This window comes from Neodiprion fabricii, chromosome 5 (genome assembly GCF_021155785.1).
Source record: "Neodiprion fabricii isolate iyNeoFabr1 chromosome 5, iyNeoFabr1.1, whole genome shotgun sequence".
Lineage (NCBI taxonomy): Eukaryota > Metazoa > Arthropoda > Insecta > Hymenoptera > Diprionidae > Neodiprion > Neodiprion fabricii.
The window spans coordinates 25,477,604-25,502,825 of record NC_060243.1 but is presented as its reverse complement, the minus strand read 5'-3'; the positions used below and the strand labels follow the sequence as shown (position 1 = coordinate 25,502,825).

General features: G+C 36.4%; 2 protein-coding genes across 2 annotated transcripts; both read right to left on the bottom strand.

Annotated features, from left to right (window-relative positions):
• Positions 1 to 1,964: 1,964 nt before the first annotated feature.
• Positions 1,965 to 18,000, bottom strand: LOC124182023 (insulin-degrading enzyme-like). Its single transcript, XM_046568800.1, has 7 exons — positions 17,995 to 18,000; positions 17,737 to 17,847; positions 17,503 to 17,623; positions 17,189 to 17,395; positions 16,806 to 17,098; positions 2,991 to 3,200; positions 1,965 to 2,867 (listed from the first exon to the last, which is right to left on the bottom strand). Exons 1-7 carry the CDS (start codon positions 17,998 to 18,000, stop codon positions 2,634 to 2,636), a joined length of 1,182 nt encoding a protein of 393 aa, XP_046424756.1. The 3' UTR covers positions 1,965 to 2,633.
• LOC124183247 (insulin-degrading enzyme-like) lies at positions 17,283 to 23,749 on the bottom strand. Its single transcript, XM_046571488.1, has 11 exons — positions 23,614 to 23,749; positions 21,275 to 21,402; positions 21,008 to 21,174; positions 20,420 to 20,920; positions 20,135 to 20,331; positions 19,141 to 19,389; positions 18,604 to 18,996; positions 17,995 to 18,139; positions 17,737 to 17,847; positions 17,503 to 17,623; positions 17,283 to 17,395 (listed from the first exon to the last, which is right to left on the bottom strand). Exons 2-8 carry the CDS (start codon positions 21,331 to 21,333, stop codon positions 18,113 to 18,115), a joined length of 1,593 nt encoding a protein of 530 aa, XP_046427444.1. The 5' UTR covers positions 21,334 to 21,402; positions 23,614 to 23,749; the 3' UTR covers positions 17,283 to 17,395; positions 17,503 to 17,623; positions 17,737 to 17,847; positions 17,995 to 18,112.
• Positions 23,750 to 25,222: the final 1,473 nt, after the last annotated feature.

The following is a 25,222-nucleotide window of genomic DNA, read 5'->3' as shown; positions in this document are numbered from 1 at the left end:
AGGGGATAACATTCTAAGATGAGTGAAAAAAAATATATTAATTATTTAACGATCACCCCGTTCGAAGATTACATTAATTTGTATAATTGAAATGAAAACCAATTTATATTACCAAAAGCATACCGATAATTGGTATTCGATCACGTCTTTCCTGCCATTGTCATATGCGGTCAAACGTTTTTTCTTGTGTAGTGAAGTCGAGACGAGGCCTCTTAATTTGACCCTGGCGGTTTTCCAAATCGATCAAGACTTTGCATTAAAAAAAAATCCGAACGGATTGGCCTTACTTTTTTGCGATTTTTGGAAACAAAAATTTTATGCCACTGAATCGATCTGTACATCCCCTTTTCCAGTAATTGGACCCTTCGTAATCCAAAAAAGACGTCTACTAGAAATAGCTAAGGTAAATACAACAAAATCCAAAACGGATTCTTTTCGCTATTCTTAGAAGCCAAATATTTTTACTTTAGAATGGATTCGATGGCGTGTATTTATGACTGAATATTCCAGCCTGTCATGGCGGATATTTCCAGCAGTACATTTGTACTGTAAAGCTACAACAAACGTTTTCCAATACCGACGCTGATAAATTAATAAACAGATTGTAAAAGACTCACCTTCCAGTAATAGTTACATATAATACTTATACAAGGTTTCCGAATTTTCTTCGTCACACGTGGCGTATACAGTAGTATCATATAAATGTGCACATGTGTTTTTATTTTTCACTTTCAGTGTGATAACCTGAGAGTGGAGATCAACTTATGTGATGGGGCAGTGAACCAACACATGTTTCTTGATAACATTGCGCATCTACTTAGCGGTGGTCGAGTTGCTGGATCCTTGCTTCGTGTGTTCCTAGTGTGTAGAAATCATCATATACGCATAATGATCGTGAAGAGTAAAGTGGTACCACCGATTTTATGTTATCTCCTCGCAATGAAACAGTTCAATATGCAAATCAGCGCAAGTCTGATGTCAATATCACGCCAACTAACATTTGCGCAGAACACACGAAATATTCGCTTACAGACGTGTACATACATGCGCAGACACTTGACAAGGTAAAGTGGTCACTTTCGATCCAATCCTCCCAATAATTATTCAGTTCTCCATTTACTCAAGGTATCGAAATTTTAATGCCGATTTCGATCAATCAGCTGGCTTATACTCTGCAAATCACCGTTGCAATTAGCGAATCGGTTCATGTTCGACCAAGTTCGGAGACCCAAATTGCTGTCATACTTTATTAGAGGCAGAGAACACTTGTTAAATATGTTTACACGTATGCAGTTAATAGCAAAAGAATACAGGATTCAGCAATTTTTATATCGTTTCCTACCACGTTGGTTGAAGAATATTGACCATATTTTAAACGGGAAATACTGTAAGTTCGGCTATCAATTCATATGATGAAAAGACAGAAACAAAATATTTAAGGAGTTGTACCTTGTTAGGATTTTCCAAAATTGATTTGTTTTATTTCGTTTTCAATAAATAAATACATTCGAGTATATGCACAGAAAATTTCACATCGAAGTTACGCGCACATTTGCAAAGATACCCCGGAGCGTTTGAAAATGCTTGTGAAACTGAACGCTTTTTTCTTAAAACTGTATGTTCGAAGTCGAAGTGAGCAAGATTTCTCGGAAACGGCTGATCCGATCAGTCTCAAATTTTGACACAACCTTTATGAATACATTTTTCAGTCCTTGATCGAAGGTTTTTTCTCGTCGATCAATATTTTCCATTATACAAACAAATTAAGGGGACATTTTTTATGGAAAATCGATTTTTGTTTGAAAAGCTGCTGTTTTTCTAAAAATTAATGTTTTGCTCGTTCCTTCGATCGAAGACTGGACAATACCTTATATTATCTAAATCTTTTTTGTTTTTTCATATTGGACGATCCAGTCCAGAGATATCTTGCTCACCGCAAGACGCCTGTTTTTTTTTTAGAGATGCTCCCGGAGATCGGCTATAGCAGCTTTAAAAATCATTATTTTTACAATTATAAAATATCAGGACGAATTTCAATGTTACCCCAATGTGTATATAAATTTTCACATTATCAAATTAAAATGTCACTTCATGAGAAATCCTTGTAAAATCGCCTTTTTTCGGCCTTCTGATTGGGTATAACTGGGTAAATATGATTTGACGGTCATGCTCGTTATTTCCACAAAAGTACGTACTGTTTTATTAAATCTTACCTAAAAATATGATATATCTATAAAAATGACTCTCAGAGATGTGAAAATTGCTCTGAACTCGTCAGATTCGCTCATTGCGGTTATTCTCACAGAAATGAATTATCGTTAGTACGGATCACTGCAAGTATGAGTTACCAATCCCAGTTATGTGAAGTCGAAAAATTAACATATATACCAGTGGCACATATGTACATATCTCATTATATGGATAAAATAATGGATTTGTCAATCCTTTTTTCTATTTGAAAATCTGTCACATTGCACAAAATGGGATTGGTGAACAATCGTTTTATAATACAATTATTTCATAGTTCAGTCCATTCGAACTAATGCCCTATTGTTTAACAAAATTTGTCTCGGATGCCCGTATCCGGTGCATCGTATCCATTATACTAAATACAGTTACAATTTACTTCTCCTTCAAATTTTCTTTGGTACATCAATAAATGGCTTTACCAAAGGATACGACGCTTGGGTTGAACGAAACATCGCTGCGTCGTTAATTCTACAAACTGTATTTAGACGTGTTTCCGAGGACGGAGATGATTCATTTTCCGGGACGTTGATCGTTGTATGTCCAGCTCCGCCTTCAGCCATTGAAACTACATGTACCGAAAGTTTACATCTAGTCGAACCTGAATTTATAAGGACATCCTAAAAATTGAAACGAAACACTTGTAGTTATTCATGGTAAATTATTTATCATAACGTAAATTTATTTTTAAATAAGACGACACCGCAATATGTTAAATAAAACGTCGAAATACTCGTGCACACCTTATAAAATTTGATAACCATTTCTTTCGTTACAGTTCTCATGTGGGATACTTCCATGTTAACCCTGTCGAAATTATATCGTCGCTCCCATATTTCAGACCAGAACAAACTCGTCAGAGTGCCCAGCGTTGTCGGTTTCTCCAATTTTTTCGTAGCTAAGGCGTCTTTGTGTCTTGAGAATTCTTCTTCCGGCATATCAACTAACTGGTTCTGAAAGTGAGAGTAATCGAAAGTACGAAGGAATTCAAATTCCGCAAATGCATTGGAAGTATGCACCCAAAAATTCGAGTTTGGCGATAGTTCAAAAGAAGCTTGAAAACACAGGCAAATCGCGTTCAACGCGATCCAGGAAACTTACCAACATCGCTTCCAAAAATGCTTCTATTCTTTCATCAACATACCCAGGATGTTCGTCACTTTGCACAGTAAATTTCAAACCTTGCGCACCATTTATTCGTCGTACACTGATGTAAACGATGTAGCCAAGCTGTTCTTTGGTTCTAATGGTATGAAAGTAGGGTTCGAATATTATTTGATTCAGGAGCTCAGAGAGTACGTTCGATTCTATCGTCTCAACACCACATTGGTAGTACACTTGGACGCAGGAACTTTTGTGCAATCCATTACCGACATCGTAAAGAAAGTTACAACCTGAAACATTGTGAATGAAAGTCAAAGTATAGCAGAGAAACAATTTTAACAACAAATAGAGAAAGTCTAACTAATTGATGTTGCACTTACCATCATCTAATTTCACATGTTGACATCGAATTAATTGTCGTGGTAGTAGCGGTGAGAATTGTGGCAACGTGCTGATCAATTTAACTTCAAATATTTTGACCATATCTAACGCTTCCGACTTGGTCACGTTTCCATGTATTAAACATTCAATGTACATTTTACTTAGCATCTGTTTTATATAATGTTGTAAGTTTTCCGCTGTCAATACTGAAAGCATGGAAATTTTGGCGATCAATACTCAAATTTGGACGGAAGTTTGTAGGATTCAGCCCTTTACGCAGCTGGGTATAATATGAAACTCGCGTGTTACTTACGTAAAGTTGATTTTAGCAAATCATCTGCGGTCCATTTAGTCTCTGACAACAAAACCCCCATGTGGTAGTCAGCACGATCGTAAGGCTGGTCGGCTTTCATATTTTTCAGATTCCTAATATACTGAAACCAACACGGTGAGGAATAAATCCATTGAGCATCACAGTATGTAAGTAATACCCACATCACATGATGGTGCAAGAGAAATCGTCGTTCTCACGACATCTTATACTTACACTTTCTTTAAAGGTTTGGAACAGACGCGGATTTACTTTAAAATTGGCCATCTCATCAATGATTTTCTCGAGCAAAATTCGCTGTTTGTCGTTATAGCCCTCGATTGTTAACTAAAGAAAGCATATAATCATTGCATTGCGTAAAATGGCGATATACCTCGTGATATACCTATGTACGTGTATATTCACCTCAAGTTATTGCCTATGACGAACAAAAGAATATAAGGAACATATTTAACGTCAACTGTAGATACTCACGGTCATTCCGTAATCGTTATGACTAAGAGACCAACAGAGTCCTGCAAGACGGGCAGCATAAGTATATTCGTTCAATGAATCGTAGAACAGGTCCACGAATATGTATCCCAGATTGCAATTAACTGGATCGATGCTTGTGAAAGAACTGAAAATATATGTCATGCTAATAACTGATGTTAAAGTTTTCTTTATTGGAATTTTTAGATCTTTGAATGACAATTCTGATGTTAGATTGAAGCCATGATAAAAATCAGATCAACAGATCAAATGCTAATTAATCACATTGGTCAGAATTTTTCAATCAATTTACATATGGGGTAAATAGTTACAAATGCATCGTCTAAATTCTGCAACTTAATGCGGACAATCACATCAAGACTTTGTATAAAATCAAATAAATTGCTCACCTAACAAAACTGAATCTAAGATTAGCTTTAGGCAAGAGAAATTCATCATCTTGCTTGAACCAAACTCGCATCAGCGCTGTGTCTTCAATAATTACTGGGAATTTGTTCGCCTGTGAGGCCAATTGTAATATTTCATCAGATCGTCGAAAGATTTCGCTGATACAAGTAGATTATTAACTAATCGAAGAAGCTTGGAACTTACGTCAGGCTCTCGTGGCTTTAGCTCAAAATTTGTTGGTATGAATTCGTTTTCAGCCGGAAGTCGTAGGATCCCGCTTAGACCTGCATCCTTCCAGTCCACAACAATGTCATGTGGTATTTTTTCTATCATATACTCGGTTCCATACCAGGTTTCCGTTTCATTAGTCACATTCTTACACCACCGAGCTACGACAGAGATTCTAACGTATCTCGGAGTCAGATAATCCAGTAGTTCCTCAATCAAGTCCGGATTCCATTCGTTGGACATCCGAGGTCCTCTCAAGACTTCCCGCACGGGGTATTTTCGCATGCACCGTACAGTTGAGTTGACCAAATCACAAGGTGACGATTTCTCTTCGAAACGGAAATTTATATTCCGCATTCTTTTGCATTCCTACAATAAACGTGTACAACATGTATAATAAGGGATCAGATTGCCTTATAGCCAGACAATCAAACGAACATACTGATAAGAAAGCGAGTTAATAAAAACGTGGTAAAAATAGAAGCCCCGTATAATTGATTTATGAGTACTCACTTCAAAAATCCACGGAATAGGACCTTCTTCTTTCATCAAATTAATGTATTGAAACGCCAACCAGACAATATCACTAAAGTTTTTTAGTCCATTTTCCGTTAGGTCAATATTGATGTTAAAAAACTTGAAACCTCTAGCTCCTCTTCCGTATTCAGCTTGTAAGGAATTACTCCAATTATAGGTTTTCAATGCAGACAACAGAGAACCTTTACCTTCATGTCCAAGAAGATGCGAGATATAATGCACCGACTAGCAATGAGAATAAAAACAGTTCAGACGACATTATCTAATTTATTATTTTGTAGATAATATCATTGCGAAAGGTTGACCTAAACTTTAATATTAACTACAACGGCAAAAGCTTATCGATCTGTTTGTATCTGGGGTAGTCCAGACGATAGTACATGTTATCTGAAAATGAATTGAAGAAAAGTTGCGGCCAAATGTTACAATCCAATAACATGCACATTGATGTGCAAAAACAAACGTAGCTCCCTAACGACCACCGGGCCCATTTGGCGTCAGGTGTAAAAAAGTTTTCTTTTTAGTCAATGAAAATTCAGAAATAAATTCAAATTTTTCGGAAACTGACAGGGTGGCCACTCAATTCCGCTCACGGAATTCCCTGACATTTCCCGGTTTTCCCTGATTAAAATCATTATTTTTCCCTGACATTTTGATGCACAATTTGTGCGGAAATCACTAAAAACTATAGTAACTTAGGTAAAGTATGCCTAAATATATTAAAGTTAAAAAAGTTTTTAAAAATTGTTCATTCCGTTCATTATGATTTTTGAAAGTTGACAAAAACTAAAAATTTCCATTTGCTTGGTCTTGTTAAGTATATATTCAAAAAGGGGCTCCAAAAAGCGAAATATTTTCAGAGCTATTATTTGAACATTTATGCTGGTTGCAATGAAAATCGAGGTTCGAAGAATTATGACTAATTAACGAATGTGTAACTTTTTGAAGTATAAATTGAAAAATTTTTTTCCCATGGGACATGTTTCTTTTAAGCGTTAAGAATACACCACAATTTATCCAAATTCATAAATTGATATTCAATACAGCAAAACAATTATTTTACGCGGTGTACTGTCTAGACGCGGCGCGTCTATGCCGTAACAGTTGCGCAGAGTCCTATGTTCAGCGTTAAATTAAAATTACTAATACCGAACATAGAACTCCGGGTGCTTGTAATTTTTTATTGGATATTTCCTCCTCTTTAAGAATGTTTTTAAAATTTTCGCTAGCGCTTTTACTTTTTGAGTTATTGCCAAAAATCTGAGGCTTCGTTTTTTCTAGACTATTAGGCGTCGGTGAACTTGCGTCTCCACACGCAGTGACGGCCGTAGATAAATCAAACCGATGTCTGCTCGTACTATCGAATTCATGGGACAATCAGCAACTCAGCTTATAATCGTCAATAAGAAAAGAAGAAAAATTGTGACGATGCGGTGATAGCATCTCTATTTTATGGACAAAGCTTTTGAAATCCGAGAGTTCTATAAAAATTCCCTGACATTTCCCTGACTTTTCCCTGACATACAAAATTCCCTGACATTTCCCGGTTTTCCAGACGGGTGGCCACCCTGAAGCTTGCTTTGCGAGAAAAAACGATTTTCATACATTTTTCGTTTAATACAATGGTTTACGATTTCCAGAAAATTCTGAACATATTACTTTCGACCAATGTATACAAAAACACATTGCTTTCCCGTTTACAACTTTGCCCTAAGTGGACAGTTTTCGAGTAGTGGAAAATGATATCTAAAATATCCACTCTTAAACGGCAGGTGAAAATAATTTGAGTATGCACATTTGGTGGAGTAGAAGTAAAGAATAAATCGGTGACCAATCGTTCACGTTAATTCGGACTAACCTATATATTATATACACACAAATCGCCTAATCAACTAAACTCACTGTAGAGCTGAAATATTCTCCCATGTCAGGTAACGGGAACATTATGCTTAGATATCTGACATCCTTTATGGGTACGGCGTACACTCTTGTTTGAAGATCAGAGAATGGATGGTTGATCCAGGTTGTTAAATGAACATCAAAATTTTGCACTTTAGTAAAAAATATAGTAACTAGAGCTTCCAATTCATCGAGACTTTCTAAAAAAATGTTCATTCGTTAGAACAAGCCTAATTAATTGTACATCAAATTGTAAATTGTGCAGTAAAAATATTACTATTCTCTGACCTTTTCCAATTACGCTGAGCGACATGATGCTGGCTGAATACCACGTTTCGTGAAATTTCAACAGTTCGTCTCTGATGTTCATATCAAGCTGCCTCGGAATTATGCCCAACGTCTCCTTATTTCCCGTTCCAAATTTCGAGTACGGGTGCATAGGATTTGCCAATGATTTATGTAACTGCCTAATTCGCCATTTATCGTCCATTAGGTTTGATTCATGCTCAAGATCAATAACATTCAATTCCCTCTCGATGGCTGACTCGATGAACAATGGGTTCAGAAAAATGTGAGAAAACCGGTCCAAGGCCCCGCGTAAATTTTCGGGGCTTACTTCAAAGTAGTAATTAGTGAAATCGTCGCCGGTAGATGCGTTACATGTTCCACCATGGTCGCAGATGTATTTCGCATAACCCATCTCCGCTGGATATACCCCTGTTTCAAGAAAAAGCATGTGCTCGCATAAGTGTGCCAGACCTGGTAATTCTACGGGGTCATTCATACTTCCTGAAATGAGTATAAAGTTGCTGCGATGAGGTTAGTGAATTAATTGAAAATGAAAAAAATTTCACGGGTTATACGAGTATAACTTACCGACTTCAACGTTAAGAGATGCAGCGCTTTTGCCAGTCGTTGAATCGCTTATTAGTAGTACCCTCATTTCATTCGATAACATCAGACCTCTGTAAAGTCTTTTGTCGTTCGGAGATTTGATTATATCATCAAAGCGTATTCGATCGTTTATCCCGAGCAACCTTTGTCTTGAAACGCATTCAATTATAACCAATAATTAATGAATGAGTACTTGGTGAAAGATACCGTGTTTGTAAAATTAAAAAAAAAATACAAATATTCACTAACTGGGAGTAAATAGTCGTTTACCTCTGACTGGTATTGATACTTTGACATAGTTCCTCCATAATTGCAATACGATCAGAAGTGGACAATATGAAAATATGTGGAATAAGTGTCGTGAAGTAACAGGAAATCTGGAAGAACACGAAACCTAATGTGTACACGGAAATTAAGCTCATCACGTATGCTTAAAGTGCGAGGAGAACACGTTAATCTACGCCGAATTTGTGAAACTAACAAAGAAATTAGGAATTAGTACTTGAAATGCAATCAATTTTAATGATCATTTTTAGAGTCTCGATTCTAAATTAATACTGATTTTAGTTAGATCAGAAACGAACGTGTCTCCTTTATCATGCTTAGAATGTGACTTTGTTGGATATAATGTTGGATCGACGGCACTGCAAATGCACACCTGTAATTCCGAATATGTGTAACATTCGTTTGAACAAAGTGTTTTTTGGCGTAGGTGCGATTTGTGACTAGTCTCTTAGAACTAAATCTTTTTTCTTGGACCAACGCTAAATGAATATCAGCACCTCACTTAGTTGGGGAATTGAAGTAATATTTGATGGATAGTAACCATCTGCGTATAAGGTTTGACGTGGTAGAGAAATATCCACGGTACGCGTAATCACGTATTTAAAATACACCAAGTGTATTTCTCAGTAAAATAACCAAGTTTGGAGTCCTTACGATTACGATAACGTGACAGATGTTTTAAATAAAATTGTTTTGAGGAGGGCCCCCATCAGGGCTGAAACGTTAACACAATGAAAAGAAGTGTTTTGATGTCTCGACCTTCATATCCAAGAACAATATTAGCCAACAATTCACCAAGGTCAAGAAAAAAATCGTCTTCATTATGTATAACGTTGCTGCTCCAAAAATGATCGCGAGCATTGAAATCCCCACTAAGTAAAGTGACAAAAAAATTTAAACTGATAATCGGCTTTTCCATACCGAGAAATTTGATGAGGAGTTTGCAAGAAATCGAAAGACAAATTGTTTTGGATCTACAAGACAATTTAAAAATGATCAATCATGTACATTTTCGGATATGTAATTCTGTTTAAAAAGACTCCATGGATATTTATATACGCAGCTGCAGTACAAATGTCATAATAAAAGTTTTATCTGTAATTTTGTATATAACTTATTTCACCAGTATGATACACATGTATGAAATTTGAAAAAACAAATTTCTGCAATATTTCAGGAATATTTTAGTTCTTATGCAATGAATGGCGGAGACTCGGACATTGCAGTAACATTACGCAATATAAGCGCAATCATTGCCAATGTTGCAAAGTTATGTTGCTGCAACGTCTCGATGCTGTATGGGATGATAGTATCAAAATTGCTGTGCTGCCACAGCCATGTCTCAATTAAACCTACGATATCGAAAATCTTTGCATAAGGCAGATTTTACTAACGTGTGAGAATTAAACTGTTCTTTTTTGTAGTACTATTTAGAATTCCATACGAGTAGCTTTCAGAGCAATAAATTAGTGACTTGACGATATTTTTACGCTAGACACGAATGATTTTTCAACATATTTTCTCCGAATAAATTTTAACGTAAAGCATGCAGGCCTTTTCCTATAAAAGCTACCTATTTCCCAGATCATTTGGCACATGTATACTAGAATTGATAAAATTTAATTCCAGCATAATCATGACATTCAAGTTCGCCCTGCGCTGCAACGTAACATGGCCAACGTACCGTGAGATGTATCGAGCCCAAACATAGAATCAAGCCACCTCGACGCCTACACATAGGCAACCAGGTGTTACAATTTCGCTCCTGAGATGGCAAGTTGTAACTCCGATTGCCTCTCTGTAGGCGCCGAGGTAGCTTGTTTCCATGTTTAGGCCAGGCTGGCTAGGCAGACCGGCACTTTTATTCTGTTTACAAGATTATCACCTTGATCGGTAGGTCAGAACGTCCCGCGAAAACATGAACCTAAAGTAATCTTATGTTATGATGATCACCTAACGTAGTGATATTAATTACAAAAGGAATGTAAGCACTCTAAAAACTATAAAAGTTTTTCTGAACCCTGTACACATAAACACACCTTCTTTCTACAGCAAATCTGTGGAAAAAAACTATTTTATTAGTAATTTTATTCTTATATCCGAGGATTGATTGTTAAATTTATGACATACAGTTAGACACTCGCACAAAAGATATATTTCCAGCAGCACAATCTGCAGTTACAAAAATATACCAAAGTTGGTATATTTAATATGTTTGTAAATCCGGCACGCTTTTATAGTTATATCGTGATCGTGTAAACTGTACACACACAATTTATGAATAAAAACAAGTAAATCCAAATGAACTTACTAGGAACAAACTATAGGCTCATACCACTACTTCGAAATGATTAAAGTTTTTCAAATATCCGCGAGAAAACTCGGAAAGCAATAATCGTACAATTGTATCGCATGATGTTTCCTGTACGAAGTAATTTGTCGACTGTCACTGCCAACCAACACCGAGTACACTCGACTGATATCCTGATTGTGAGACTAATCCTTAACCATTGTGAACATCATCCTTCTCCCACCATGTCGTCAAACTGAAAAAGAAAGAGTTAGTGTCATCACTTTCTTGACTTCCATGAATAATAATCGTACCTACAAATTTGACTGAATTTTTCTCAACCGTAGAGGAAAAATAGCTGTTACACAGCCTGGTATATGACACATCATTACGTTATTTCGAAACCTTATAAAAAGTAACACTGGACGTACCCCTACACCCAAAAATATAAATTGGTTACGCACTTAATTATCGACATTCAAAATTTGGAAAAGATTTTCAAACTTTTCCGACTGAAAATCACTTCCTTCTCGGTGAATTTTTTCAAACGTCTGCCGTATCAGTTTTTTTTTTACACTGTAAGCCAGGCTCGCAGCGTAAGAGTTTACTCCGAAAGACGAAATGTATAGCTAATAATGTGCAGTTATATGCAATTGTATTAATGAAACGTTTTTTGTGTCCAAGGAAAGATTGTACATGCAAATAACGGTTAATGCTATTATTTCCGACTAATTCCCGTTGCATCAACTCAATTTTCTGGTCAACTGTCTACCTAGTGTAACAAACTGTCCGGAATCATTTTTTCCTCATTTGAACCATGATAGCTTCAAGCAATTGGAAGTTTCAAGCTTCCAATTGGTTTTTCAAGATATTCTCCTTTGCAAACTCTGGTTTAGTTTTTTCAGTCACGACATTTTGTTTAAGGGGTCAGGTGGGTTTCAAAAGCTCAAAATAGGTGCATTTTTATGAATTTTTTTTCATTTAATCAACAGAATATTTCATTCCATCAATTTAACACATGAAAGATACATATTTTATAAATAGTTCGTGAAATTTTCATTGAAAAATATATTGAAAATTAAGGCGTGGACACGTCGTCTGCTTTGACCCCTAAAAAAAAAGTTCTCTCGGCGTAGTCAGGATAACTCATGACAGATTCATCTGAAATGCAAAAACTAGAAATTTTCTGTTAGTAGATGTTTAAAACTCGTGCTTGGACGAAGGAAAAAAAAAAAAAAAAAATTACATTTTTGGCGGCGTTGAAAACAAAAAACCCTTATTTTGAGTAAAATTTTCACCCTTCATGGCCTTGAAAAATTACTTGGAATAGAAAAAACAAAAATTCCTTCGTTAAACCACGAGATAATGTTATTTTGAAGAAGTGTGCAAAATTTGAAAGAGATCGGTTCATAAGTTTTCGAGAAATCGTGACTACCGATTTCAAAAACGTAGTTTCGAAAAAAACGCGATTGAAGATTTACATTCAAATAACATGTAAATGATCCCACTTACACCGTATAATGATGCAAACCCACGTTTTTTCCACGTGCCATCACCTGACACGGTAACATCTGTCGTATCTTCAACATTATTTTCATCACACGTTAATTTTTTTTCTTGATTTGCCGCAGACGACCTCCATATACCTACGTCACGCTTGGTTATAGCCTGATGGGTGAAACATCCAAAGGCTATATCTCTTAGAATATGACTCGGATAGTTTTAAAATTTTAAAGGAATATTCTCAACATATTCAATTATAAGATAAACAAAAAAAAAAAAAATCCGATTTTTTGAAATTTTGAAACCCACCTAACCCCGTGAGGAAAACAGAAATTCAGCATTCCGCAGTGCAAGCTGATGCACGACATCGGCGACGTTTGTCGACCGGATGGTTCGATAACTCTAAATACCACATTGATGTACCCGGATGGATCTCAGATTGAACTTACCGAAGTCCACGATATGTTTTGCCCCTGTGGATACGGGCTGAGTTGTGATCGTCGAGATGCCGTATGCCGCGATCCGAGTCAGGAAAGAGGATTCAATCACTTGCCGGGAGAAGCAATTACCGAGGACGATTAATTGCAATGCTGAATTTCGAACGAGAAATGCGTTAAAATAATTGCCTAATCGCTGAACAAACAAATGATAATTGGCTGGTTAATAGATTATAAAAAGTGATTGAAAAACATCGATTTATTGCTTTGAAATACCGGTGACTGTATAGTATTATATTCATACGGATGTACGTGGAAATTCCGTAATGATCGAATCAATATAGCATTTGTATCAATTGCTGGTGAAGAAATTGTGCAACCCAGTAACTATAACGGTAGAGCGACTGGAGCCCCTGTCCCAGGAGTAACGCATCATATTATGATCCAGGGGATAACATTCTAAGATGAGTGAAAAAAAATATATTAATTATTTAACGATCACCCCGTTCGAAGATTACATTAATTTGTATAATTGAAATGAAAACCAATTTATATTACCAAAAGCATACCGATAATTGGTATTCGATCACGTCTTTCCTGCCATTGTCATATGCGGTCAAACGTTTTTTCTTGTGTAGTGAAGTCGAGACGAGGCCTCTTAATTTGACCCTGGCGGTTTTCCAAATCGATCAAGACTTTGCATTAAAAAAAAATCCGAACGAATTGGCCTTACTTTTTTGCGATTTTTGGAAACAAAAATTTTATGCCACTGAATCGATCTGTACATCCCCTTTTCCAGTAATTGGACCCTTAGTAATCCAAAAAAGACGTCTACTAGAAATAGCTGAGGTAAATAAAACAAAATCCAAAACGGATTCTTTTCGCTATTCTTAGAAGCCAGATATTTTTATTTTAGAATGGATTCGTTGGCGTGTATTTATGACTGAATATTCCAGCCTGTCACGGCAGATATTTCCAGCAGTACATTTGTACTGTAAAGCTACAACAAACGTTTTCCAATACCGACGCTGATAAATTAATAAACAGATTGTAAAAGACTCACCTTCCAGTAATAGTTACATATAATACTTATACAAGGTTTCCGAATTTTCTTCGTCACACGTGGCGTATACAGTAGTATCATATAAATGTGCACATGTGTTTTTATTTTTCACTTTCAGTGTGATAACCTGAGAGTGGAGATCAACTTATGTGATGGGGCAGTGAACCAACACATGTTTCTTGATAACATTGCGCATCTATTTAGCGGTGGTCGAGTTGCTGGATCCTTGCTTCGTGTGTTCCTAGTGTGTAGAAATCATCATATACGCATAATGATCGTGAAGAGTAAAGTGGTACCACCGATTTTATGTTATCTCCTCGCAATGAAACAGTTCAATATGCAAATCAGCGCAAGTCTGATGTCAATATCACGCCAACTAACATTTGCGCAGAACACACGAAATATTCGCTTACAGACGTGTACATAAATGCGCAGACACTTGACAAGGTAAAGTGGTCACTTTCGATCCAATCCTCCCAATAATTATTCAGTTCTCCATTTACTCAAGGTATCGAAATTTTAATGCCGATTTCGATCAATCAGCTGGCTTATACTCTGCAAATCACCGTTGCAATTAGCGAATCGGTTCATGTTCGACCAAGTTCGGAGACCCAAATTGCTGTCATACTTTATTAGAGGCAGAGAACACTTGTTAAATATGTTTACACGTATGCAGTTAATAGCAAAAGAATACAGGATTCAGCAATTTTTATATCGTTTCCTACCACGTTGGTTGAAGAATATTGACCATATTTTAAACGGGAAATACTGTAAGTTCGGCTATCAATTCATATGATGAAAAGACAGAAACAAAATATTTAAGGAGTTGTACCTTGTTAGGATTTTCCAAAATTGATTTGTTTTATTTCGTTTTCAATAAATAAATACATTCGAGTATATGCACAGAAAATTTCACATCGAAGTTACGCGCACATTTGCAAAGATACCCCGGAGCGTTTGAAAATGCTTGTGAAACTGAACGCTTTTTTCTTAAAACTGTATGTTCGAAGTCGAAGTGAGCAAGATTTCTCGGAAACGGCTGATCCGATCAGTCTCAAATTTTGACACAACCTTTATGAATACATTTTTCAGTCCTTGATCGAAGGTTTTTTCTCGTCGATCAATATTTTCCATTTTACAAACAAATTAAGGGGACATTTTTTATGGAAAATCGATTTTTGTTTGAAAAGCTGCTGTTTTTCTAAAAATTAATGTTTTGCTCGTTCCTTCGATCGAAGACTGGACAATACCTTATATTATCTAAATCTTTTTTGTTTTTTCATATTGGACGATCCAGTCCAGAGATATCTTGCTCACCGCAAGACGCCTGTTTTTTTTTTAGAGATGCTCCCGGAGATCGGCTATAGCAGCTTTAAAAATCATTATTTTTACAATTATAAAATATCAGGACGAATTTCAATGTTACCCCAATGTGTATATAAATTTTCACATTATCAAATTAAAATGTCACTTCATGAGAAATCCTTGTAAAATCGCCTTTTTTCGGCCTTCTGATTGGGTATAACTGGGTAAATAAGATTTGACGGTCATGCTCGTTATTTCCACAAAATTACGTACTATTATATTAAATCTTATCTAAAAATATGATATATCTATAAAAATGACTCTCAGAGATATAAAAATTGCTCTGAACTCGTCAGATTCGCTCATTGCGGTTATTCTCACAGAAATGAATTATCGTTAGTACGGATCACTGCAAGGATGAGTTACCAATCCCAGTTATGTGAAGTCGAAAAATTAACATATATACCAGTGGCACATATGTACATATCTCATTATATGGATAAAATAATGGATTTGTCAATCCTTTTTTCTATTTGAAAATCTGTCACATTGCACAAAATGGGATTGGTGAACAATCGTTTTATAATACAATTATTTCATAGTTCAGTCCATTCGAACTAATGCCCTATTGTTTAATAAAATTTGTCTCGGATGCCCGTATCCGGTGCATCGTATCCATTATACTAAATACAGTTACAATATACGTCTCCTTCAAATTTTCTTTGGTACATCAATAAATGGCTTTACCAAAGGATACGACGCTTGGGTTGAACGAAACATCGCTGCGTCATTAATTCTACAAACTGTATTTAGACGTGTTTCCGAGGATGGAGATGATTCATTTTCCGGGACGTTGATCGTTGCATGTCCAGCTCCGCCTTCAACCTTCGAAACTATATGTACCGAAAGTTTACATCTAGTCGAAGCTGAACTGATAAGGACATCCTGAAAATTAAAACGAAACACTTGTAGTTACACATGGTAAATTATTTATCATAACGTGAAATTTATTTTTAAATAAGACGACACCGCAATATGTTAAATAAAACGTCGAAATACTCGTGCACACCTTATAAAATTTGATAACCATTTCTTTCGTTACAGTTCTCATGTAGGATACTTCCATGTTAGCCCTGTCGAAATTGTATCGTTGCTCCCATATTTCAGACCAGAACAAACTCGTCAGAGTGCCCAGCGTTGTCGGTTTCTCCAATTTTTTCGTAGCTAAGGCGTCTTTGTAACTTGAGAATTCTTCTTCCGGCATATCGACTAACTGGTTCTGAAAGTGAGAGTAATCGAAAGTACGAAGGAATTCAAATTCTGCAAATGCATTGGAAGCATACACCAAAAATTCGATTTTAGCGATAGTTCTTCTTTTGAAAACACAAGCAAATCGCGTTTAACGCGATCCAGGAAACTTACCAACATCGCTTCCAAAAATGCTTCTATTCTTTGATCAACATACTGAGGATGTTTGTCACTTTGCACAGTAAATTTCAGACCTTGCGCACCATTTATTCGTCGTACACTGATGTAAACGATGTAGCCAAGCTGTTCTTTGGTTCTAATGGTATCAAAGTAGGGTTCGAATATTATTTGATTCAGGAGCTCCGAGAGTACGTTCGATTCTATCGTCTCAACACCACATTGGTAGTACACTTGGACGCAGGAACTTTTGTGCAATCTATTACCGACATCGTAAAGAAAGTTACAACCTGAAACATTGTAAATGAAAGTCAAAGTATAGTAGAGAAACAATTTCAACAACAAATAGAGAAAGTCTAACTAATTGATGTTGCACTTACCATCATCTAATTTCACATGTTGACATCGAATTAATTGCCGTGGTAGTAGCGGTGAGAATTGTGGCAACGCGTTGATCAATTTAAATTCAAATATTTTGACTATATCTAACGCTTCCGACTTGGTTACGTTTCCATGTATTAAACATTCAATGTGCACTTTACTTAGCATCTGTTTTATATAATGTTGTAAGTTTTCCGCTGTCAATACTGAAAGCATGGAAATTTTGGCGATCAATACTCAAATTTGGACGCAAGTCTGTAGGATTCAGCCCTTTACGCAGCTGGGTATAATATGAAACTCGCGTGTTACTTACGTGAAGTTGATTTTAGCAAATCATCTGCGGTCCATTTAGTCTCTGACAACAAAACCCCCATGTGGTAGTCAGCACGATCGTAAGGCTGGTCAGCTTTCATATTTTTCAGATTCCTAATATACTAAAACCAACACGGTGAGGAATAAATCCATTGAGCATCACAGTATGTAAGTAATACCCACATCACATGATGGTGCAAGAAAAATCGTCGTTCTCGCGATATCTTATACTTACACTTTCTTTAATGGTTTGGAATAGACCCGGATTTACTTTAAAATTGGCCATCTCATCAATGATTCTCTCAAGCAGAATTCGCTGTTTGTCGTTATAGCCCTCGATTGTTAACTGAAGAAAGCATATAATCATTGCGTTGCGTAAAATGGCGATATACCTTGTGATATACCTATGCACGTGTATATTCACCTAAAGTTATTGCCTATGATGAACAAAAGAATATAAGGAACATATTTAACGTCAACTGTAGATACTCACGGTCATTCCGTAATCGTTATGACTAAGAGACCAACAGAGTCCTGCAAGACGGGCAGCATAAGTATATTCGTTCAATGAATCGTAGAACAGGTCCACGAATATGTATCCCAGATTGCAATTAACTGGATCGATGCTTGTGAAAGAACTGAAAATATGTGTCATGCTAATAACTGATGTTAAAGTTTTCTTTATTGGAATTTTTAGATCTTTGAATGACAATTCTGATGTTAGATTGAAGCCATTATAAAAATCAGATCAACAGATCAAATGCTAATTAATCACATTGGTCAGAATTTTTCAATCTATTCACATATGGGGTAAATAGTTACAAATGCATTGTCTAAATTCTGCAACTTAATGCGGACAATCACATCAAGACTTTGTATAAAATCAAATAAATTGCTCACCTCAGAAAATTGAATCTAAGATTAGCTTTAGGCAAGAGAAATTCATCATCTTGCTTGAACCAAACTCGCATCAGCGCTGTGTCTTCAATAATTACTGGGAATTTGTTTGCCTGTGAGGCCAATTGTAATATTTCATCAGATCGTCGAAAGATTTCGCTGATAAAAGTAAATTATTAACTAATCAAAGAAGCTTGGTACTTACGTCAGGCTCTCGTGGCTTTAGCTCAAAATTTGTTGGTATGAATTCGTTTTCAGCCGGAAGTCGTAGGATCCCGCTTAGACCTGCATCCTTCCAGTCCACAACAATGTCATGTGGTATTTTTTCTATCATATACTCGGTTCCATACCAGGTTTCCGTTTCATTAGTCACATTCTTACACCACCGAGCTACGACAGAGATTCTAACGTATCTCGGAGTCAGATAATCCAGTAGTTCCTCAATCAAGTCCGGATTCCATTCGTTGGACAACCGAGGTCCTCTCAAGACTTCCCGCGCGGGGTATTCTCGCAAACAACGTACAGTTGAGTTGACTAAATCACAAGGTGACGATTTCTCTTCGTAACGGAAATTTATATTCCACATTTTTTTGCATTCCTACAATAAACGTGTACAACATGTATAATAAGGGATCAGATTGCCTTATAGCCAGACAATCAAACGAACATACTGATAAGAAAGCGAGTTAATCAAAACGCGGTAAAAATAGAAGCCCCGTATAATTGATTTATGAGTTCTCACTTCAAAAATCCACGGAATAGGACCGTCTTCTTTCATCACATTAATGTATTGAAACGTCAACCAGACAATATCACTAAAGTTTTTTAGTCCATTTTCCGTTAGGTCAATATTGATGTTAAAAAACTTGAAACCTCTAGCTCCTCTTCCGTATTCAGCTTGTAAGGAATTACTCCAATTATAGGTTTTCAATGCAGACAACAGAGAACCTTTACCTTCATGTCCAAGAAGATGCGAGATATAATGCACCGACTAGCAATGAGAATAAAAACAGTTCAGACGACATTATCTAATTTATTATTTTGTAGATAATATCATTGCGAAAGGTTGACCTAAACTTTAAAATTAACTACAACGGCAAAAGCTTATCGATTTGTTTGTATCTGGGGTAGTCCAGACGATAGTACATGTTATCTAAAAATGAATTGAAGAAAAGTTCCGGCCAAATGTTACAATCCAATAACATGCACATTGATGTGCAAAAACAAACGTAGCTCCCTAACGACCACCGGGCCCATTTGGCGTCAGGTGTAAAAAAGTTTTCTTTTTAGTCAATGAAAATTCAGAAATAAATTTAAATTTTTCGGAAACTGACAGGGTGGCCACTCAATTCCGCTCACGGAATTCCCTGACATTTCCCGGTTTTCCAGACGGGTGGCCACCCTGAAGCTTGCTTTGCGAGAAAAAACGATTTTCATACATTTTTCGTTCAATACAATGGTTTACGATTTCCAGAAAATTCTGAACATATTATTTTCGACCAATGTATACAAAAACACATTGGTTTCCCGTTTACAACTTTGCCCCGAGTGGACAGTTTTCGAGTAGTGGAAAATGATATCTAAAATATCCACTCTTAAACGGCAGGTGAAAATAATTTGAGTATGCACATTTGGTGGAGTAGAAGTAAAGAATAAATCGGTGACCAATCGTTAACGTTAATTCGGACTAACCTATATATTATATACACAAAAATCGCCTAATCAACTAAACTCACTGTAGAGCTGAAATATTCTCCCATGTCAGGTAACGGGAACATTATGCTTAGATATCTGACATCCCTTATGGGTACGGCGTACACTCTTGTTTCAAGATCACAGAATGGATGGTCGATCCAAGTTGTTAAATGAACATCAAAATTTTCCACATTAGTAAAAAATGTAGTAACTAGAGCTTCCAATTCATCGAGATTTTCTAAAAAAATGTTCATTCGTTAGAACAAGCCTAATTAATTGTACATCAAATTGTAAATTGTGCGGTAAAAATATTACTATTCTCTGACCTTTTCCAATTACGCTGAGCGTCATGATGCTGGCTGAATACCACGTTTCGTGGAATTTCAACAGTTCGTCTCTGATGTTCATACCAAGCTGCCTCGGAATTATGCCCAACGTCTCCTTATTTCCCGTTCCAAATTTCGAGTACGGGTGCATAGGATTTGCCAATGATTTATGTAACTGCCTAATTCGCCATTTATCGTCCATTAGGTTTGATTCATGCTCAAGATCAATAACATTCAATTCCCTCTCGATGGCTGACTCGGTGAACAATGGGTTCAGAAAAATCTGAGAAAACCGGTCCAAGGCCCCGGGTAAATTTTCGGGGTTTACATCAAAGTAGTAATTGGTGAAATCGTCGCCGGTAGATGCGTTACATGTTCCACCATGGTCGTAGATGTATTTCGTATAACCATTCTCCGCTGGATATGCCTCTGTTCCAAGAAAAAGCATGTGCTCGCAAAAGTGTGCCAGACCTGGTAATTCTACGGGGTCATTCATACTTCCTGAAATGAGTATAAAGTTGCTGTGATGAGGTGAGTGAATTAATTGAAAATGAAAAAAATTTCACGGGTTATGCGAGTATAACTCACCGACATCAACGTTGAGAGATGCAGCGCTTTTGCCAGTCGTTGAATCGCTTATCAGTAGTACCCTCATATCATTCGATAATATCAGACCTCTGTAAAGTCTTTTGTCGTTCGGAGATTTGATTATATCATTAAAGCGTATTCGATCGTTTATCCCGAGCAACCTTTGTCTTGAAACGCATTCAATTATAACCAATAATTAATGAATGAGTACTTGGTGAAAGATACCGCGTTTGTAATATTAAAAAAAAAATACAAATATTCACTAACTGGGAGTAAATAGTCGTTTTCCTCTGACTGGTATTGATACTTTGACATAGTTCCTCCATAATTGCAGTACGATCAGAAGTGGACAATATGAAAATATGTGGGATAAGTGTCGTGAAGTAACAGGAAATCTGGAAGAACACGAAACCTAATGTGTACACGGAAATTAAGCTCATCATGTATGCTTAAAGTGCGAGGAGAACACGTTAATCTACGCCGAATTTGTGAAACTACCGAAGAAAGTAGGAATTAGTACTTGAAATGCAATCAATTTTAGTGATCATTTTTAGAGTCTCGATTCTAAATTAATACTGATTTTAGTTAGATCAGAAACGAACGTGTCTCCTTTATCATGCTTAGAATGTGACTTTGTTGGATATAATGTTGGATCGACGGCACTGCAAATGCACACCTGTAATTCCGAATATGTGTAACATTCGTTTGAACAAAGTGTTTTTTGGCGTAGGTGCGATTTGTGACTAGTCTCTTAGAACTAAATCTTTTTTCTTGGACCAACGCTAAATGAATATCAGCACCTCACTTAGTTGGGGAATTGAAGTAATATTTGATGGATAGTAACCATCTGCGTATAAGGTTTGACGTGGTAGAGAAATATCCACGGTACGCGTAATCACGTATTTAAAATACACCAAGTGTATTTCTCAGTAAAACAACCAAGTTTGGAGTCCTTACGGTTACGATAAGTGACAGATGTTTTAAATAAAATTGTTTTGAGGAGGGCCCCCATCAGGGCTGAAACGTTAACACAATGAAAAGAAGTGTCTCGACCTTCATATCCAAGAACATTATTAGCCAACAATTCACCAAGGTCAAGAAAAAAATCGTCTTCATTATGTATAACGTTGCTGCTCCAAAAATGATTGCGAGCATTGAAATCCCCACTAAGTAAAGTGACGAAAAAATCTAAACCGATAATCGGCTTTTCCACACCGAGAAATTTGATGAGGAGTTTGCAAGAAATCGAAAGACAAATTGTTTTGGATCTACAAGACAATTTAAAAATGATCAATCATGTACATTTTCGGATATGTAATTCTGTTTAAAAAGACTCCATGGATATTTAAATAGGCAGCTGCAGTACAAATGTCATAATAAAAGTTTTATCTGTAATTTTGTATATAACTTATTTCACCAGTATGATACACATGTATGAAATTTGAAAAAACAAATTTCTGCAATATTTCAGGAATATTTTTGTTCTTATGCAATGAATGGCGGAGACTCGGACATTGCGGTAACATTACGCAATATAAGCGCAATCATTGCCAATATTGCAAAGTTATGTTGCTGCAACGTCTCGATGCTGTATGGGATGATAGTATCAAAATCGCTGTGCTGCCACAGCCATGTCTCAATTAAACGTACGATATTGAAATTCTTTGTATAAGGCAGATTTTACTAACGTGTGAGAATTATACTGTCCTTTTTGTAGTACTATTTAAAATTTCAAACGAGTAGCTTTCAGAGCAATAAATTAGTGACTTGACGATATTTTTCCGCTACACACGAATGATTTTTCAACATATTTTCTCCGAATAAATTTTAACGTAAAGCATGCAGGCCTTTTCCTATAAAAGCTACCTATTTCCCACACCATTTGGCACATGTATACCAGAATTCATAAAATTTAATTCCAGCATAATTATGACATTCAAGTTCGCCCTGCGCTGCAACGTAACATGGCCAACGTACCGTGAGACATATCGAGCCCAAACATAGAAACAAGCCACCTCGACGCCTACACATAGGCAACCAGGTGTTACAATTTTGTTCCTGAGATGGCAAATTGTAACTCCGATTGCCTCTCTGCAGGCGCTGAGGCAGCTTGTTTCCATGTTTAGGCCAGGCTGGCTAGGCAGACCGGCACATTTATCCTGTTTACAAGATTATCACCTTGATCGGTAGGTCAGAACGTCCCGCGAAAACATGAACCTAAAGTAATCTTATGTTATGATGATCACCTAACGTAGTGATATTAATTACAAAAGGTATGTAAGCACTCTAAAAACTATAAAAGTTTTTCTGAACTCTGTACACATAAACACACCTACTTTCTACAGCAAATCTGTGGAAAAAAAACTATTTTATTAGTAATTTTATTCTTATATCTGAGGATTGATTGTTAAATTTATGACATACAGTTAGACACTCGCACAAAAGATATATTTCCAGCAGCACAATCTGCAGTTACCAAAAATATACCAAAGTTGGTATATTTAATATGTTTGAAAATCCGGCACGCTTTTATAGGTATATCGTGATCGTGTAAACTGTACACACACAATTTATGAATAAAAACAAGTAAATCTAAATGAACTTACTAGGAACAAACTATAGGCTCATACCACTACTTCGAAATGATTAAAGTGTTTTCAAATATCCGCGAGAAAACTCGGAAAGCAATAATCGTACAATTGTATCGCATGATGTTTCCTGTACGAAGTAATTTGTCGACTGTCACTGCCAACCAACACCGAGTACACTCGACAGATATCCTGATTATGAGACTAATCCTTAACCATTGTGAACATCATCCTCCTCCCACCATGTCGTCAAACTGAAAAAGAAAGAGTTAGTGTCATCACTTTCTTGACTTCCATGAATAATAATCGTACCTGTAAATTTGACTGAATTTTTCTTTCCCGTAGAGGAAAAATAGCTGTTACACAGCCTGGTGTATGACACATCATTACGTTATTTCGAAACCTCATAAAAAGTAACACTGGACGTACCCGTGCACCCAAAAATATAAATTGGTTACGCACTTAATTATCGTCATTCAAAATTTGGAAAAGATTTTCAAACTTTTTCGACTGAAAATCACTTCCTTCTCGGTGAATTTTTTCAAACGTCTGCCGTATCAGTTTTTTTTTTTACACTGTAAGCCAGGCCCACAGCGTAAGAGTTTACTCCGAAAGACAAAATGTATAGCTAATAATGTGCAGTTATATGCAATTGTATTAATAAAACGTTATTTGTGTCCAAGGAAAGATTGTTCATGCAAATAACGGTTAATGCTATTATTTCCGACTAATTCCCGTTGCATCAACTCAATTTTCTGGTTAACTGTCTACCTAGTGTAACAAACTATCCGGAATCGTTTTTTCCTCATTTGAATCATGCTAGCTTCAAGCAATTGGAAGTTTCAAGCTTCCAATTGTTTTTTCAAGATATTCTTCTTTGCAAACTCTGGTTTAGTTTGTTCAGTCATGACATTTTGTTTAAGAAATTGCTCGAATAACAAAATACTCCAGTATTATTTATTAAACTTATGATGTATAATTCTAATTTCAATTTAATGGCTACGACCGTTAAGAGAAAGTCTCTGTTTTAACACAACGATCAACTGACTTTAGAAGGAATTAATTGTATACTGGAGAAGGAAATGGTTTCAGAAGCCCAGAGTTACACATAACAACGACCATTTCTTGACGCAAACTTTTTTGTTACTTTTTTTCTGCAGAGTTTGGTCAAATTCACGTTAATGGGTATACTTTGCAGGTTATAATACTGCTCCAATTGATTCCAGATTAACCTCATCAACGACCATTTTCTGTTTTGCCCGAGGAAACAGGACCTGATCCGTGTTTATGTGCCGCAACCTCAGTCAAAGAAATGACCCAAATAGAGTTGATAACTGGGCAATTCAAAGCCCATCTTTTTTCAATCGAATAGATATCAATTGCAATTATCAGGCTAGCAGTACGATGCTTCAGACGCGGGAGAAAAATCAAATTTATTTAGCTCTATTAGAACCAGGAACGACTTCCGAAAAATGAATAATTGTAATACACACACAGCTGAAGACAAAGAATAGTGTTCGTCCATTTTGCTCCGAGATCATAGAAGCAGCTGTGACAATATTTTGAAAACTATAGTTTGGTTTTTTCGTTGGCACACAACATGAATGGTTATGTTGATAACGAAAGA